The 14804-nt window shown below is 38.9% G+C and overlaps 1 protein-coding gene across 10 annotated transcripts in view; it reads left to right on the top strand.

Moving 5' to 3' along the window:
• PTPRD (protein tyrosine phosphatase receptor type D) overlaps positions 1 to 14804 on the top strand; it is a 2140771-nt gene that overhangs the window by 2061104 nt on the left and 64863 nt on the right. For all 10 annotated transcript variants that reach the window (XM_043546218.1, XM_043546214.1, XM_043546216.1 and 7 more), the window contains one exon: positions 7060 to 7183. In XM_043546218.1, the coding sequence (XP_043402153.1) occupies positions 7060 to 7183 (124 nt within the window). The remainder of the gene's footprint in view (positions 1 to 7059; positions 7184 to 14804) is intronic.

The following is a 14804-nucleotide window of genomic DNA, read 5'->3' as shown; positions in this document are numbered from 1 at the left end:
TATTTGCAAAAAGAAAAGGAGTACTTGTGGCACCTTAGAGACTAACCAATTTATTTGAGCATAAGCTTTCGTGAGCTACAGCTCACTCCATCGGATGCTGAAGTGAGCTGTAGCTCACGAAACTTATGCTCAAATAAATTGGTTAGTCTCTAAGGTGCCACAAGTACTCCTTTTCTTTTCACACAAAAGTGTGTCAGTAGGAAAGACAAATCACTGTATTGGTCAATTCAAAACAGAAAAAAATAGCTCACAATTATTCTACATTGTAGTCTGAAAGCAAAGGGTTGAAGGACACTCAGCTAATAAATCCCATGTGTTCTCTTGGGTTTTGTCCTTGAGTCCCAGAAAAGTTCTGGATCATTTCATGCTGAGGAATATATTACACTTTCTCCACCTACTGAATAATGTATCTTTTTACTCTGAGGTAAAAACGCAGATGCTTTACCCATCTACCTAACACCCTCTCCAAATGACAGAAAGTAATCTTGTAATATCCTAGAAGAATATGCCTTAGAGACTCACTGACATTCAGTTGGATGCTATGTTGTCATTCATCTGTCAGTTGGTCTGTCTGTCTAAAGTTATTGTGCATCCAAGCTTAGTTCCACAGTTGGACCTGCCAGAGTCTATTGTGAACTCTGCTTTTGGCCTCTTAATACTTTGGCTATGAAAATAGTTTGGGCCTGAAAATTGCAGGACTTACTCTGAAGTCAAAGAAGATTCCATCTACAACATTAGAAGAAAATTGGTCAAATTTTAGTTACAAGTCATTCAAAAAAACCCTTCCATTTGAAACTGTAACTGCTAATATCCAGATATGATAAGTTGCTAGTTTAAGGTTCCTACATGAAGATTCTGAGCTATTCTACTGACTCTCCCTTGTAGCCAAACACAGTGGATCATATTAGAACTGACTCAGGAAGAGAAAAGAATGAGTCAGTCTCTGAAATTAAACCCTGATTCATGAAAAGAACCCTGTTCAGGAAAGCACTTAAGCACGTGCTTAGGTGTAAGCATGAGCAATGGGATTCAAGTATTCCTTTAAATTTGGCAGGTCCTTTTGCACTATCCTAAATTGGGGCTTGAGAAAGCAAGAGGGAAGGAGAAGCCCTGGAACTAAACTAGTCTGAGGAGAAGTTTGGATGAACTTTTTGTGGTGTGGTCTTGCCTCATGTCTTTGTTACTTACCTCACATTCCTAGATCTCCAGAATACAGCCAAAGCTGCAGGAAGGGGTGAATTTTAAACAAGAATCTGTTTAGTCTGTGTTCTGTGAGGACTTCACTCCCTGACACTGAACCTGTGAGCTCTTCATGGCAGGAACTGTGTCCTTTTATTTGTTTCTACAGTAACTGGCACTATGGATTCCCTATCCTGATTAGGACCTTTAGGTGCTACTGAAATACAGATAATAAAGAATAATAATAAGTAGCAATTTAGAGAGTCTCTAAGGCTTGTCAGACAACTTCTTCTAAAGGCAGCCTGCAAAGAGGATTTCTTCTCCACTCCCTTGTATACTAGTATTATAATAATGTTACCAGCAAATTGACAATGGCCAGTGGAAATGAGTGAAGACTGACCTCCGTTCCTAACTCACCACATCCTTGTATATGATTTAGTACAAAGGGTACAGTCTTGGAGTCTTAAAATGCTATGTGACCTGCAGGAAGGGAGTGTTGGTATTTTACAGAAACTTAATAATATTCATAGAATTCACTCTGCAGGATAGAAAATCTCTTGTGGGACTGATGTACAGGGGCCCAATTATCCTTTGCCCTGCACCTTATGTAGTCATCCAGACCAATGCAAAGAGACAGCAAAAGGCTGCAAAATAAGAATAGAAGAGTATTACTCTCACTTTGCATTGGTATAAATCACTACATGAGGTACAGAGAAAGGGAGATTCAGGTCCCAGGACTGACTGTTATGTCCAATCTGTTAAGATTCCTTGTGTCAACTAAGAAAAGTATTGTGGCTCCAAACTTCTTTCCTTTTGTCAAGACAATACTATACAGTAATTGTATGTTTTTAAAAATTGTTTCTGTTTAGTGCTTCAACTACATCTTCCATTTGATTGCTAAACATGAAGTTCAGGCATTCTTTAGACTCACCAAACAAAAATAATAATCCAAGGAATAAACCCAGACAGACCAGGTTGATTTATTTAACAAGTATCCCATAAATAAAAATATTTTCTGTAAAAAACAAACAAAAAAACTAGGGACCAGATTCTCCATTGTAGAAGACCAGTTTGCACTGCATTACCAGCATAAACTAGGCCTAAGGCTGTTGTAACCAGCGCAGGGAAGCTCATCCTTAGTACAAAGGTGATTCTCTGGTGATGTAGAGTTGGTGTAGGCTTTCTGATCTCATTCCACATCCCTGCTGTCAGCATAGCAAGAAAAACTGTCCAGAAGAAGGGGAGTGTAGCTGAGACACTCCGCTCTGGTCAGATCTCCTACTGCAGCTTGAGCTTCTCGTGGTCATTTGCACAACTAAGAGCACTCTGCCAGTGGGGGACCAGCCATGCACAGAGTTAACATCGCAATCCCGTCAATAGAGAGAGTAACTTTAAATCATCTTTGGACACACACCCTGACATGAGTGCTGTCCAGTTCATCTGGATATCAGAATCTTAACTTACAACTTGGCTGGCAAGATTTTTAAGAGCCAAATCATAGACCACTGAGTGTGGCCACATAGGTGAGAAAGGGAGAGTAAGGCAACCCAACCCAACACTCCTGCATAGCCTTACAGGATCTGGGGTCCAGTCAGATAGGGATAAGCAGGTTCAGTACGCCCACTAGGTATTTCTCTCCCATTCAGATGGGCGTGGAATCTAGATTCTGTCTCCCAGTGCACCAGCCAGTACAGCTGAGCAGGTGGTGGGAGGTGGGTAGTAAGCTACTGCCAGTATTGTATAACTTCTGCCATGGAATACGGTGGAAGCATGGATGGAATCATAGTTCCTAGCTATGTACCACCCCTTACACAGGTCAGGCAATAAAACCACAATCTAGCCATTATTTATATTTGCCCATTTGTTTATCATCAAATGTAAAATATACGTCTAAACTGAGAAAGTTCATTGGGTCTTGTCATTATCTCGGTGTGATCTGCAGAGCCTCTCAAGCAAAGTTGGTGGCATTGGCTGCTCCCCAACCGAAATAAAAACATTTCAAAACAGGAAAACATTTGTACGTATTCAGAATTTAGTTAGCTAGTATACCACTGGGTTCTGTGAAAACATATGTGGTTAGTAGGCTACTTTAAAAGAAGTTAGTGTGCTTGTAAAATATGTTCTTTTTAAATCTCTTTCCATTGCCACAATTCTCTGAACAAAATAACCAAAATCTTGTTGTTTCTGAGATTGAACTTTGTATCAGCCTTTTTCCTGTCTTACTAAACCTCCCTTCAAAATATAGGCTGTTATATTTCTCATAGCAGCTGTGCTCCAGTAGAGCAAAATCAAACTCTGTCCCCTGTCAAACCCATGTGGTGAGTAATTTCAGAAGTCTCATGGGCACTAATGATGGAGAGCTAGTCCCCTCTAGGTTGATCTTGAGGTCAAAAAAGCCTCCACTGGACGGAGTGCATCTACAGTATCTCAAGGCAAAGCCATAGAGAGGTGCTGACCTTAAGCTTCAAGACAAGCAGCAAAGCAGTGAGCCTAGTAAACAACCCACACTATTTTCCATGCCATCAAGTTACAGCTCCAACAGGCAGTCTGAAAGCTCCTAAAACAGACCTTTCTTCTTCTCATGGACCATAGTATGTAGGTCACTAAACGTTTTTGCCCTTTCCATTCAATAGTCAGAAAACTATAGATGTTTCCCTTTATGATCATGGCTGGGGAATATATTTGAAGGGCCCAGTTTATTTGTTTGGTTTGTAATTCCCTGGCTATCTTGCCAACATGGTTGATGGAATGAAGAGGGTCCCCTGTTTGTTGGAATATTTCATACCACTGATGGGTGGACTACCTTCTTTTGACTGCCAGTAGCTGCCCTTTTAAGGTTATTCCCTGTGGGGAATGGAGTTAGTTCACGAATCATTCAGGGGAGAGTTGCCCCCTGAACGTAAGAGCATAGTAGTGCCGAGATACCTCTATAATTATTAACCATATCAGTTGCTCTATACTATATAACAACTGCACTGGGTAGTGTCACAGAGGGAACACAGAATGCTTTTCATAGCATCCGTTTCATTGCCTCCAAAAAGAGAGGTGGGTGTTGATAGTTGAGAGGGCTGAATTTCCCTTGAAGAATTGGAACTCCAGTGAACAAGGGATTCCTTTATACCAGTTGGTTTTTCTGTGCCAAGTCCATTCAGGTAAGCAGTAATAAGTAATCTATTATTTGCTAATCAATGACACTGGGATTTCCTGACCTTTTATTTATCCAGATTGGAGATGTAATAAATTATACAGTTTGGATTAACACTGACATTTTTTAAATTATACTGTTGTTGTTTCATTTTACTTTACTCTCCCCAGTCACATTTATTTCCTAAAATTTCTGTTTTCACTCTGACAAACTCGTTTATGCTAGATACACTTCTTAGAGCCAAGAATTTAATCTAACTGAATTATAGATACTAATGGGAAAGTACAAAGTCAAAGGCAATTCAGATAGGACAAAGCACTGCTTCTCTTTAATTGATACTTGATCTATAAGAAACTGGTGTAAGTTTGGGATATATCAAGCATGGAGTCAGCCTCATCTTTTAACCTCAGTTTCCCTTATGTTGCATTGTAACCCAATGTGACAGGATGCAGCAGGCTACAGTTTGTGAAGAGGAATCAAGAGAATTCTTTTTTTTTCTCCCCCAATGGCACTGTAGATGGCGTGTCATGTTATAAATGAAGTCGCCAGATGAAAAAAAACATTAGATGAGAAAGGATTAACAGTATCCTTGAATTGGTAGATTCAGTCTAATTACTCTAATTTAGTTTGGGCAGTTTGACACATCTCTAGTTGAACCATAGCCTAAGGGAAACAATTAAATAAGGGTTAAAGAGGAATAATAATTTCTGAAGAAGGGGCTGAACATCTGCAAGATCAGTAGCTCCTTAGAATATCTTACACCACGAACAGTTAAACTTGTGTAACTAGAAATCTTCATGCATTTGGCCCCTTCTCAATGACATCTGTAATGATTACTTAGCTCAGAGTTAATTGGTTTTAAGTCTTAAATCCTAATGCAGTGTTAAGTCTTCACATGCAGAAATTGTAATTTAACCCCTAAATTTCTTTGACATACTGCAGTATTTCTTGGCTCTTTCGTTGTAACTAGATCAAATTTTCTTTCTACGTATCATCCAGGAGAATAAATGATAGTGGCCTTAATTGTTTCATTGATCTCTTGATTCTTATTCAACCCTAATTCCAGCATTATTCATCTTGGAACTGTAGAAGGGCCAGATTTTTTAAAGATATTTAGGCACCAAAAGATGCAGATAGTTCCTAGTGGGATTTTCAGAAGCACTGAGGCACCTAACTCCCAATTCCCAGTAGTTATCTATCTTATAGACCTTTAAAATCCTTGCTCTTAATTACTGGTGTAGAAGTTAGTGTCAGTAAACAGGCTGGATTTTACAACAAAGTGAATTCAAGGATCTGTCCTAGACTGGTGACAATTGTAACTTGTTCAATACCTCTTCAGGGCAGCTAAGAAGCTTTTACAACAGTTTCCATGCAGCTTTGTATTTTACAGTCTAGCTGAACTTCACCTTTTTGACAATAAAATATACAGAGGGGAACAATATTTATCTCATTAACTACAGTGAGAGATGCCAAATATCTAGAATGTAGATATATGAATGATACCTATATAACAAAGGGAGATTTATCGACTTACTCCAGTGTTCCCAATTTATCTTTCCACAATTGTTCTAGTTAAAATAGTCTGACAATGAGAATCAGTTTGACATTTTTCTTATCTTCAGGCAGGCTGTATAACCAGGGCTGTCCCTACCCATATGCAAAGTACGCAGCTGTGTAGGGCACCAGGAAATTTGGGGCACCAAATTTCCTGGTGCCCTAAGCAGCTGCATGCTGCTCCAGCCTCTGCCCCACAGCCCTGCCCCCGCTTCAACCCTGTCCCACCCCCACTCCACCCCTTCCCCAAAGCCCCCGCCCCTGCTCCACCCCAGCCCCACCCCCCACTCCCCATAGGCCTGCAGCAGAGCTGGGCCTGCACTCACCGGCGGCGGGAAGTGCAGCGACCCGGCCTCAGCCACGCACTGGTGAGTTCTGGGGGGCGATTCCCCCCGGCCCCCCAAGCTAGTCCCGACCCCCCTCTGCAGAGGCACAACACCCCCGCAGGGCCTCAGAATAGCTAGGAATGGCCCTGTGTATAACTATCTATAAGCTTATAAGATATTTTGAGAATAAGAATCTGTTTTACTACCATATTCCCCTACGGCCCCCAATATGTGTATTATACAGGACCTAACACAAAGGGGTCCCCAGTCTCAGCTGGTGCCTTGGGTGCTACCATGATACAAGTAAAAATTTTTAAATCCATTTCTTTCTATAGCAAAATCTAGTATATGTGCAAAAATGTTTGCAAAACACAGGTGGATCTGAAACCTATCAGAATCTTTTTTTAATCCGTATGTGACTTGAAAACTAATGAATAAAAGGTATTTCTATAGTTTACAATTCAAAACATGGCTAAAATCTCAGAAAGCATGATTAGCTATCCCTAGATGAGTACTAGATTTCCATTTTTATGTGTCCTTATTATTTCATACTCTCTGTCCCTCCTTCCATGTAGAAAGAGAGTTTCTCCTGTTTTTCTCTTTCGTATAAGAACAAATGAGAGGCTATATAAGGAAGATGCCTAAATGTAACTGTCAATAGGTGTCAGTATGATCGAGTGCAGTACTTTTTAGGCTGTGGCTAAATGCTTTGTGTCATGCAGTGCTATATGAATAATCTCTGGTTGTGTGGACTTTTTATAAAGAAAAAGTAAAACTGGGAGCGTACTGTTTGCAGTCTTTACTATTCATGTTATCTTGTGCTTTTAAGCTAATATTTTTTCATTTTTTTTAAAGTCAATTGACCCTGGCCAACAGTTTACATGGGAGCATTCTAATCTGGAAGTAAACAAACCAAAGAATAGATATGCAAATGTAATTGCATATGACCATTCTCGTGTTCTACTTTCAGCAATAGAAGGTAAGGAGCTCTTTAACAAATTAAACTCATTAAATATTAAATGCTAATGTAACAGTTTTACCACTTCTTGTCAATTAAATTAATAGCTTTAAATTCATGTAATAATCATCCTTTTTCAGTGTTCATTTGCAGTAATTCAATAACATGAAGCGTTAAAAGCTAGACAAGGTCATATATAGCAAGAGGGAGACTTCTTACTCAACACATCTGCTCCTTGTGTGTATGCCAAGTCTTATCTACTTACTTTTTGACAAAAATTGTTGCTACTTTTTTACTCCTAACAGCACAACTATTAGGGAGTGTGAGATGGTTTCTTGTCTGGCGCTCACATTATCAGCATAATGGATAACTCGTTTTCATTTGCCAAATCTTTAGTGATGCTGATAACACACGAGCCAGAAAGAACAGAGCTTGGCTTTCTCTTCCCAGAGTGAGTATGCAGAATGGCAGTTAGAAAATCCAACTTTTTACTTGTAAACTAAACATTTTTTTCTTGGAAGTCATTGACAGACAATAACTGAATTTCAGGTATTTGTGTTACTGGAAACTCAAAATGTCATTGCTTGTAGATGGGCATGGTAGTATAAATGACAAGGTTTTAGTTGTAGCTGTCTTTGACCGACCGTTTTGCAAAGATCTGATCATGTAGTGTGCTTCCCTGTTGTGAGTGAATTAGGCTATCCACGATGATTGGCTCTATAGGGTTTGTCTAGTTTCCCAAGTGCTAAAACAACAGGAGTCACTGATTATCCATCAGAGGATTTTTTTCACTGGCTACCTCTCAATACCTATCCAAGCTGTTTCTTGGAATTAAGGCAGATTTTCAGTTTATTCTACACAGCTGGCCACCATGTATTAGTGATGTCAGTAATATAATTGATTACGTATTTAAGTGGGACAATTTAAATGAAAATAAAAATTGCCTTTAGTAAGCTTTGATAGATCTTGTATATTGAATTGGGTTTAAAATTAAAGAGGACTTTCAGTCCTTGTATCCTGTATGCAAAGACATAGTTGCTTCATTTTTAACATTCTATATGTTAAATTGTGCAGTGTTTTAATCTACATTGTGAACACCTTATCTTTGGCTACTCCCAACCTGCAGACATGGAATATAGCAGTGATGGTATTTATAGGTGTAATCAATTCTCTAGTACGCTATGCACAGCCAAGTAAATGCTCGGTGAAGGAAAACACAATTCCACTGGTTGAGCTTTACCTCTGCCTAATTTATTGCAGCTGCATATTGTACGCTTTGATAACACAGAGACAGTTTCTCAAGTATATTAGAAAATTTAAATGATTGCCTTGAAAAATTTGCATATAATAATCATCTTACATTTGTTCCACCTATGGAGCTCATTTAACTGGTATTGACTAAATTTTTTGGTGGTGTCAGTTAAATTTCCTCACATTACTTTATAGAAATATCTAGCTGAACACCAAAGAGTTTACTAAAAATTAGATTTGTCTCTGCTGTTGGTTAGATTCTCATGTTGTTGCTTTGTTGTAGTTCAGCACACAAAACAACAACAACTCCATAAAATGAGGATAGGTAAATAGTAAAAAAAAACCAAACCAAACCACTGTGCAGTGATGCTCTTCTGAATTGTTTAAATGTACTTTGGAGAAAATGGTAAAGTCACAAGTAACTAGTTCTAAAGCAAGGAAGATGATTTTTCACTGGGTGCAGGCTGGGAAGAGAGTTGAGTAACTGACAAAAAAAGAAGAACATTTAATTTCAAATAAATCCATTTGTTGACTCGTGAGTGAATTAAGAGATGGCTGGGTTTGAAAAGGCCTGCCAGATTCCCCTTAAGAAGTGACCCTGGAAATGAACATGTTTCGGAGATGTGATCAGAATGGGAAAAAGGAAAAAAAACCAAAACCCAGAAATAACACTCAAACAAGGTTAATCGAATTACCCAGTAGACTAACTTTTTAAAATAAAAATTACGAGAATCAAAGAAAAGTTCTAAATAATTCTTTTTCAAGCGTAGTATTTGCAGAAAAGGAGTCTACCTGGTAAAGAAATACTGAATGAGATTGAGAAAAACATAAACGCTAACTGTAATGTTTGATTTCCCTTTTTAATGGCATAAATAACCTGAGGAGGTTAAAGTGACTAACTCTTTAAAAATGCTGTTGATCCTAAGTCCATAAAACATAATTATAGCCATATGAAATATCAGTGATAGACTTACACACACAAATAGCTTTTTGACTCCACCGGGTGATTTACGTACCTTTATAAACTTTTCAGGCCTCAATATATGACAACCAAAGCAACATAAATCAAGCGTGAAATGTTTGCTTGTGTTAAAATGATGTGACTTAAAATAAGCAATAAGTTAACTATTTAACTTCTCGTTTCTGAAGAGATTTTCTATGGATATATGTCTGAGTTATTTTATATATCTAACGTGCTAAATTTAATATACTGGCTTAACATTGTGTAATAAGTGTTTCTTCTTCAAGCGTCAATACTTCATTACACTGTTTTGTCAGTCTATAAATAAAAATAAACATTCCCGGTAGGAAAATACATAAGCTACCCAGTATTTCATTTGACAGCTGCATTTGTTTTCAAGCTGCCATGGAAATGAATGCTTTTAATATTGTTACAGGAATATGTTTCAGAGTGACACTATCCACATAGGTCAGGCCTAGCAGCTGGACTATGTTGCATTTGTTATAACCTCATGAGAATCATTGTTCATTATTTTAGATACTTATGAGCCTCATCCAAAGCTCACTGAGGTCAATTGAAAGACTCCCATTAACGTCAATGGGTTTTGGATCCAACCCTGTGTTCTTTCTAAAATTCTCTATTGAGAAATCTATCCAGCTACAAAAAAGCACCACATCCCCAATAATAACATCAGGTGCATAGAATGTCTCAGTCAGACATGTGTTTTGTTTTTTGCAACTGTAGTACTTAACAATCTATCTAGGTATGGTGACCCCCATCACTTAAATGTTTGGGGACCTCAAAGTTTATCGTTCCGGTGAAGAAATGAAGTACAGAGAGACTGAGTTATGTGCCCAAGATCACAAAGGGAGAGCCAGGGATCAAACGCAGATCTCCCGAGTCCTAGTCCAGTGCCTTAACAAACGCTATTCGCACAACTGTGATACCTTTGTTATTGATGCTGTTGTACAAACAAGGAACACAGAAATTGCCAGACTGAGGTGGATCCAAGATCCATCTAGTCCAGTATCCTGTCTCTGACAGTGGCCAGTAGTAGATGCTTCAGCAGAAGATTTAAGAACCCAGTTGTAGACAGATGTGGGATAATCTGCTTTCATCATCTCTAAAAGTTAAAAATTGACTTAAGCCCTGAATCATGGGGTTAAAGTTCTCTTCCAAAAGTTGTATTAGCATTAGCTGTTGTATTCTTGTTATACATTTAAACATCGAGTCCCTTTTTTGAATCTTTCTAAGTTCTTGGACTCAACAACTTTATGTGGCAATGAGTTCCACAGTCAACACTGTATATTGTATAAACAGATAATGGTTTTGAATTTGTGACATTTTAATTTCTTTTCATTAAATGCCATGTTAGGAGGTAAACCCAAGTTGGTTATGTTCATTTCAATTTCTGTCTGAAGAAAAATATCATTTGACAGAATTCTGCTCCAGTGTGCAAGTTGAATCTCATCTATGATATTGTGCTGTTTTTGGATGTGTCCGGGAGGAACGCATGAAAGGAGAGAAGAAGGTGAAGCTCTGTAGTACTAGAAGAGAGCAGAATATCAGAGTTGAGATCTGACATATGGATTGGTATAGATCTGAGAGCAGAAATTTTTCCCATATTTGTTAAACATAAACAGATAAAATTAGCACAAATAGAAAATTCATTTTAAATGTCAAAAGAGGGTTTAAAAATAGTGGGAAATAAAATATTTTTTAAAATGCATGTACAAAAAGGGCTTTCAGTTCTTGTTCGGAGGCATCTAAGACTAAAAATCTGCGATCTCTGTTTGGATTTGCATAATATTAGCAATTGAAAAAATTCAGGTGTAATAATATCTGTCATATCACAACTGCTTGATTATTTGTCCTTTGGGCAGTTTAGCACCTTTAAAATGAGATTATGCATTGGAGTAAATCTGTGCATATAAAGAAAAAGGCAAGAAACTGCTAATACGCTTATTTGATAGGGTCACCAGTTACCACTAAATTGGCATTCACTGTTTAGCTCATGATCTTTAGCTGTAGAAGGTATTCTGACAAATGTATATTGTTAAATACTTACTGAATAGTTAAGGGCAACAGCAGTGTACTGCAGTCTGGTTACTCATGCTCTCTGTCACACTGCAGTTGTATTATGTTCTGTTCATAAAACAAAACCAAATGTTCAGGGTGATTTCCTTTCCCTTCCCATCCGCAGGCAATGTGCCTGAGACACAGAAGAACCACTGAATAATAGGGATAACAGGGTGTAGAGAGGGAAGGCTGAATGGCTGTCTCTAGATTTGAGTGGCTGTCTCAACAGCAAAGCTGAGGGGAATTTTGAGGGTGTAAACAGCCTGGACTGTGGATCTGCTTACCACCCAAAACCGCTCAGTGAAGAAATATGTTGGAGTTGCAGATGCTACTGGAGCTGGGAGGCCGTGCTAGGACACAGTTGCTTTACTAAAAAGAAAAGGAGTACTTATGGCACCTTAGAGACTAAGAAATTTATTAGAGCATAAGCTTTCGTGAGCTACAGCTCACTTCATCGGGTGCATTCAGTGGAAAATACAGTGGGGAGATTTATATACACAGAGAACTCTATACTCTGTTATCATACACACTGTAAGGAGAGTGATCACTTAAGATGAGCATCATCAAGGATCTACAACCTATCCTGAAGGACGACCCATCACTCTCACAGATCTTGGGAGGCAGGACAGTCCTTGCTTACTGACAGCCCCCCAACCTGAAGCAAATACTCACCAGCAACCACATACCACACAACAGAACCACTAACCCAGGAACCTATCCTTGCAACAAAGCCCCTTGCCAACTGTGTCCACATATCTATTCAGGGGACACCATCATAGGGCCTAATCACATCAGCCACACTATCAGAGCCTTCTTCACCTGCACATCTTACCAATGTGATATATGCTATCATGTGCCAGCAATGCCCCTCTGCCATGGACATTGGTCAAACTGGACAGTCTCTACGTAAAAGAATAAATGGACACAAATCAGATGTCAAGAATTATAACATTCATAAACCAGTCGGAGATCACTTCAGTCTCTCTGGTCACTCAATTACAGACCTAAAAGTCGCAATATTACAACAAAAAGACTTCAAAAATAGACTCCAACGAGAGACTGCTGAATTGGAATTAATTTGCAAACTGGATACAATTAACTTAGGCTTGAATAGAGACCGGGAGTGGATGAGTCATTATACAAAGTAAAACTATTTCCCCATGTTTATTCCCCCCCACCCCCACCGTTCCTCAGACATTCTTGTCAACTGCTAGAAATGGCCCACCTTGATTATCACTACAAAAAGTTTTTTCCCGCTGCTCTCCTGCTGGTAAAGCTCACCTTACCTGATCACTCTCGTTACAGTGTGTATGGTAACACCCATTGTTTCATGTTCTCTGTATATATAAATCTCCCCATCTATTTTCCACTGAATGCATCCGATGAAGTGAGCTGTAGCTCACGAAAGCTTATGCTCAAATAAATTTCTTAGTCTCTAAGGTGCCACAAGTACTCCTTTTCTTTTTGCGAATACAGACTAACACGGCTGCTACTCTGAAATCAGTTGCTTTACTGATACTCCAAGACCAAGAGGAGACAATTCCATTCATTTCCCCAACACGTGTATCTCTGCATGTCCCTCTGGAGAGCCTGTCATAAATATAAAGGGAAGGGTAAACACCTTTAAAATCCCTCCTGGCCAGAGGAAAAATCCTTTCACCTGTAAAGGGTTAAGAAGCTAGGATAACCTCGCTGGCACCTGACCAAAATGACCCATGAGGAGACAAGATACTTTCAAAAGCTGGGAGGAGGGAGAAAAACAAAGAGTGTGTGTCTGTCTGTGTGATGCTTTTGCCGGGGACAGAACAGGAATGGAGTCTTAGAACTTAGTAAGTAATCTAGCTAGATATGCGTTAGATTATGATTTCTTTAAATGGCTGAGAAATTAAGCTGTGCTGAATAGAATGGATATTCCTGTCTCTGTGTCTTTTTGTAACTTAAGGTTTTGCCTAGAGGGATTCTCTATGTTTTGAATCTAATTACCCTAAAAACCATCCTGATTTTACAGAGGTGATTCTTTTTTACTTTTTACTTCAATTAAAATCCTTCTTTTCAGAAATTGAATGCTTTTTCATTGTTCTTAAGATCCAAGGGTTTGGGTCTGTGGTCACCTATGCAAATTGGTGAGGATTTTTACCAAACCTTCCCCAGGAAGTGGGGTGCAAGGGTTGGGAGGATTTTGGGGGGAAAGACATTTCCAAACAACGCTTTCCTAATAAATAAACCCAGATAAACGTTTGGTGGTGGCAGTGGAAGTCCAAGGGCGAAGGGTAAAATAGTTTGTACCTTGGAGAAGTTTTAACCTAAGCTGGTAAAAGTAAGCTTAGGAGATTTTCATGCAGGTCCCCACCAGTTCAGAGTGGGGAAGGAACCTTGACAAAGCCCTTGCATAATGTCCATGGGCTTGGTTTTTGCACAGAGGTGAAGGATGTGGTCCTTAGTTGTTTAATGTAAATTCTGGTAGTAAAATAGTTTTCCTACCAAATTATTTTGCTTTAAAAAAATTGAACTGAAATTATTTTTGTCTGAAGCAGTATTTTAGTTCATAGGTAAAAGGAACACTATGAATTTACAGTATGTCATCCAGGTATTAACATTAATATTTACTTCCATTCAGGAATTCCTTTGATAGACATCATAGTGTTGTACTGTATATCTTTACTCACCCTGGAAGAGCTGGAGAGCTGCTTTATAAATAAAATGAGTTTCAGAGAGCCACACAATTATCAGTGTGATGTCCTCACATTGCACTTCAATACTTGTTTTGCAATATTGTGTCAATATGACACTGTCATCAGAAAGCACGGTTGTGGCATTGTGCTGTTATTATCTGTGCCTCTCTGTGAGACTCTGTTTAATGTATTATCTCCACTTTTTTCTCTTTCTACCCTTCCAACCCCTTCCTTGCCTAGAGTCTTTCTGTTGACCAATTTAGAAAATTTGAAAGTGACTGTAACTTTTTTTGTTTTTCCTTGGCCCCCTCCCTCCACTTTTCTCAGCCTTCTTTCCTTGCTTGTCTGCCCTGGCTTTTCTTTCCTGGAGATAATTTTCTGTCTCTCCCTTCCTTGTTGTTTATTCCTGTCTTCACCTTCCCCTCACCACTGTCTCCTAGATGCCACTTCTAGTTTTAAATCTTTCCATCTTTTTCTGCTCTTTGTTCCCTTTTCACTGTCTCCTCTTCTCTCCGTTCCATAGTCCTTTTCCTCATTCTGTCTGTTCAGTCATCCTGCTCCTTTTCACTTCTCATATTCTGTTCTCCTCTCCAAAGTTTTCTCTCTCTCTATTGCCTTCTGCCCTGGAAACTCCTATATCTCTTGTCCTTTCCATTCATTTCTTTCCTGTACTCTTCTA

Source organism: Chelonia mydas, chromosome 5, assembly GCF_015237465.2.
Source record: "Chelonia mydas isolate rCheMyd1 chromosome 5, rCheMyd1.pri.v2, whole genome shotgun sequence".
Lineage (NCBI taxonomy): Eukaryota > Metazoa > Chordata > Testudines > Cheloniidae > Chelonia > Chelonia mydas.
The sequence above is the reverse complement of the archived record's forward strand: the minus strand, read 5'-3'. Positions and strand labels throughout refer to the sequence as shown.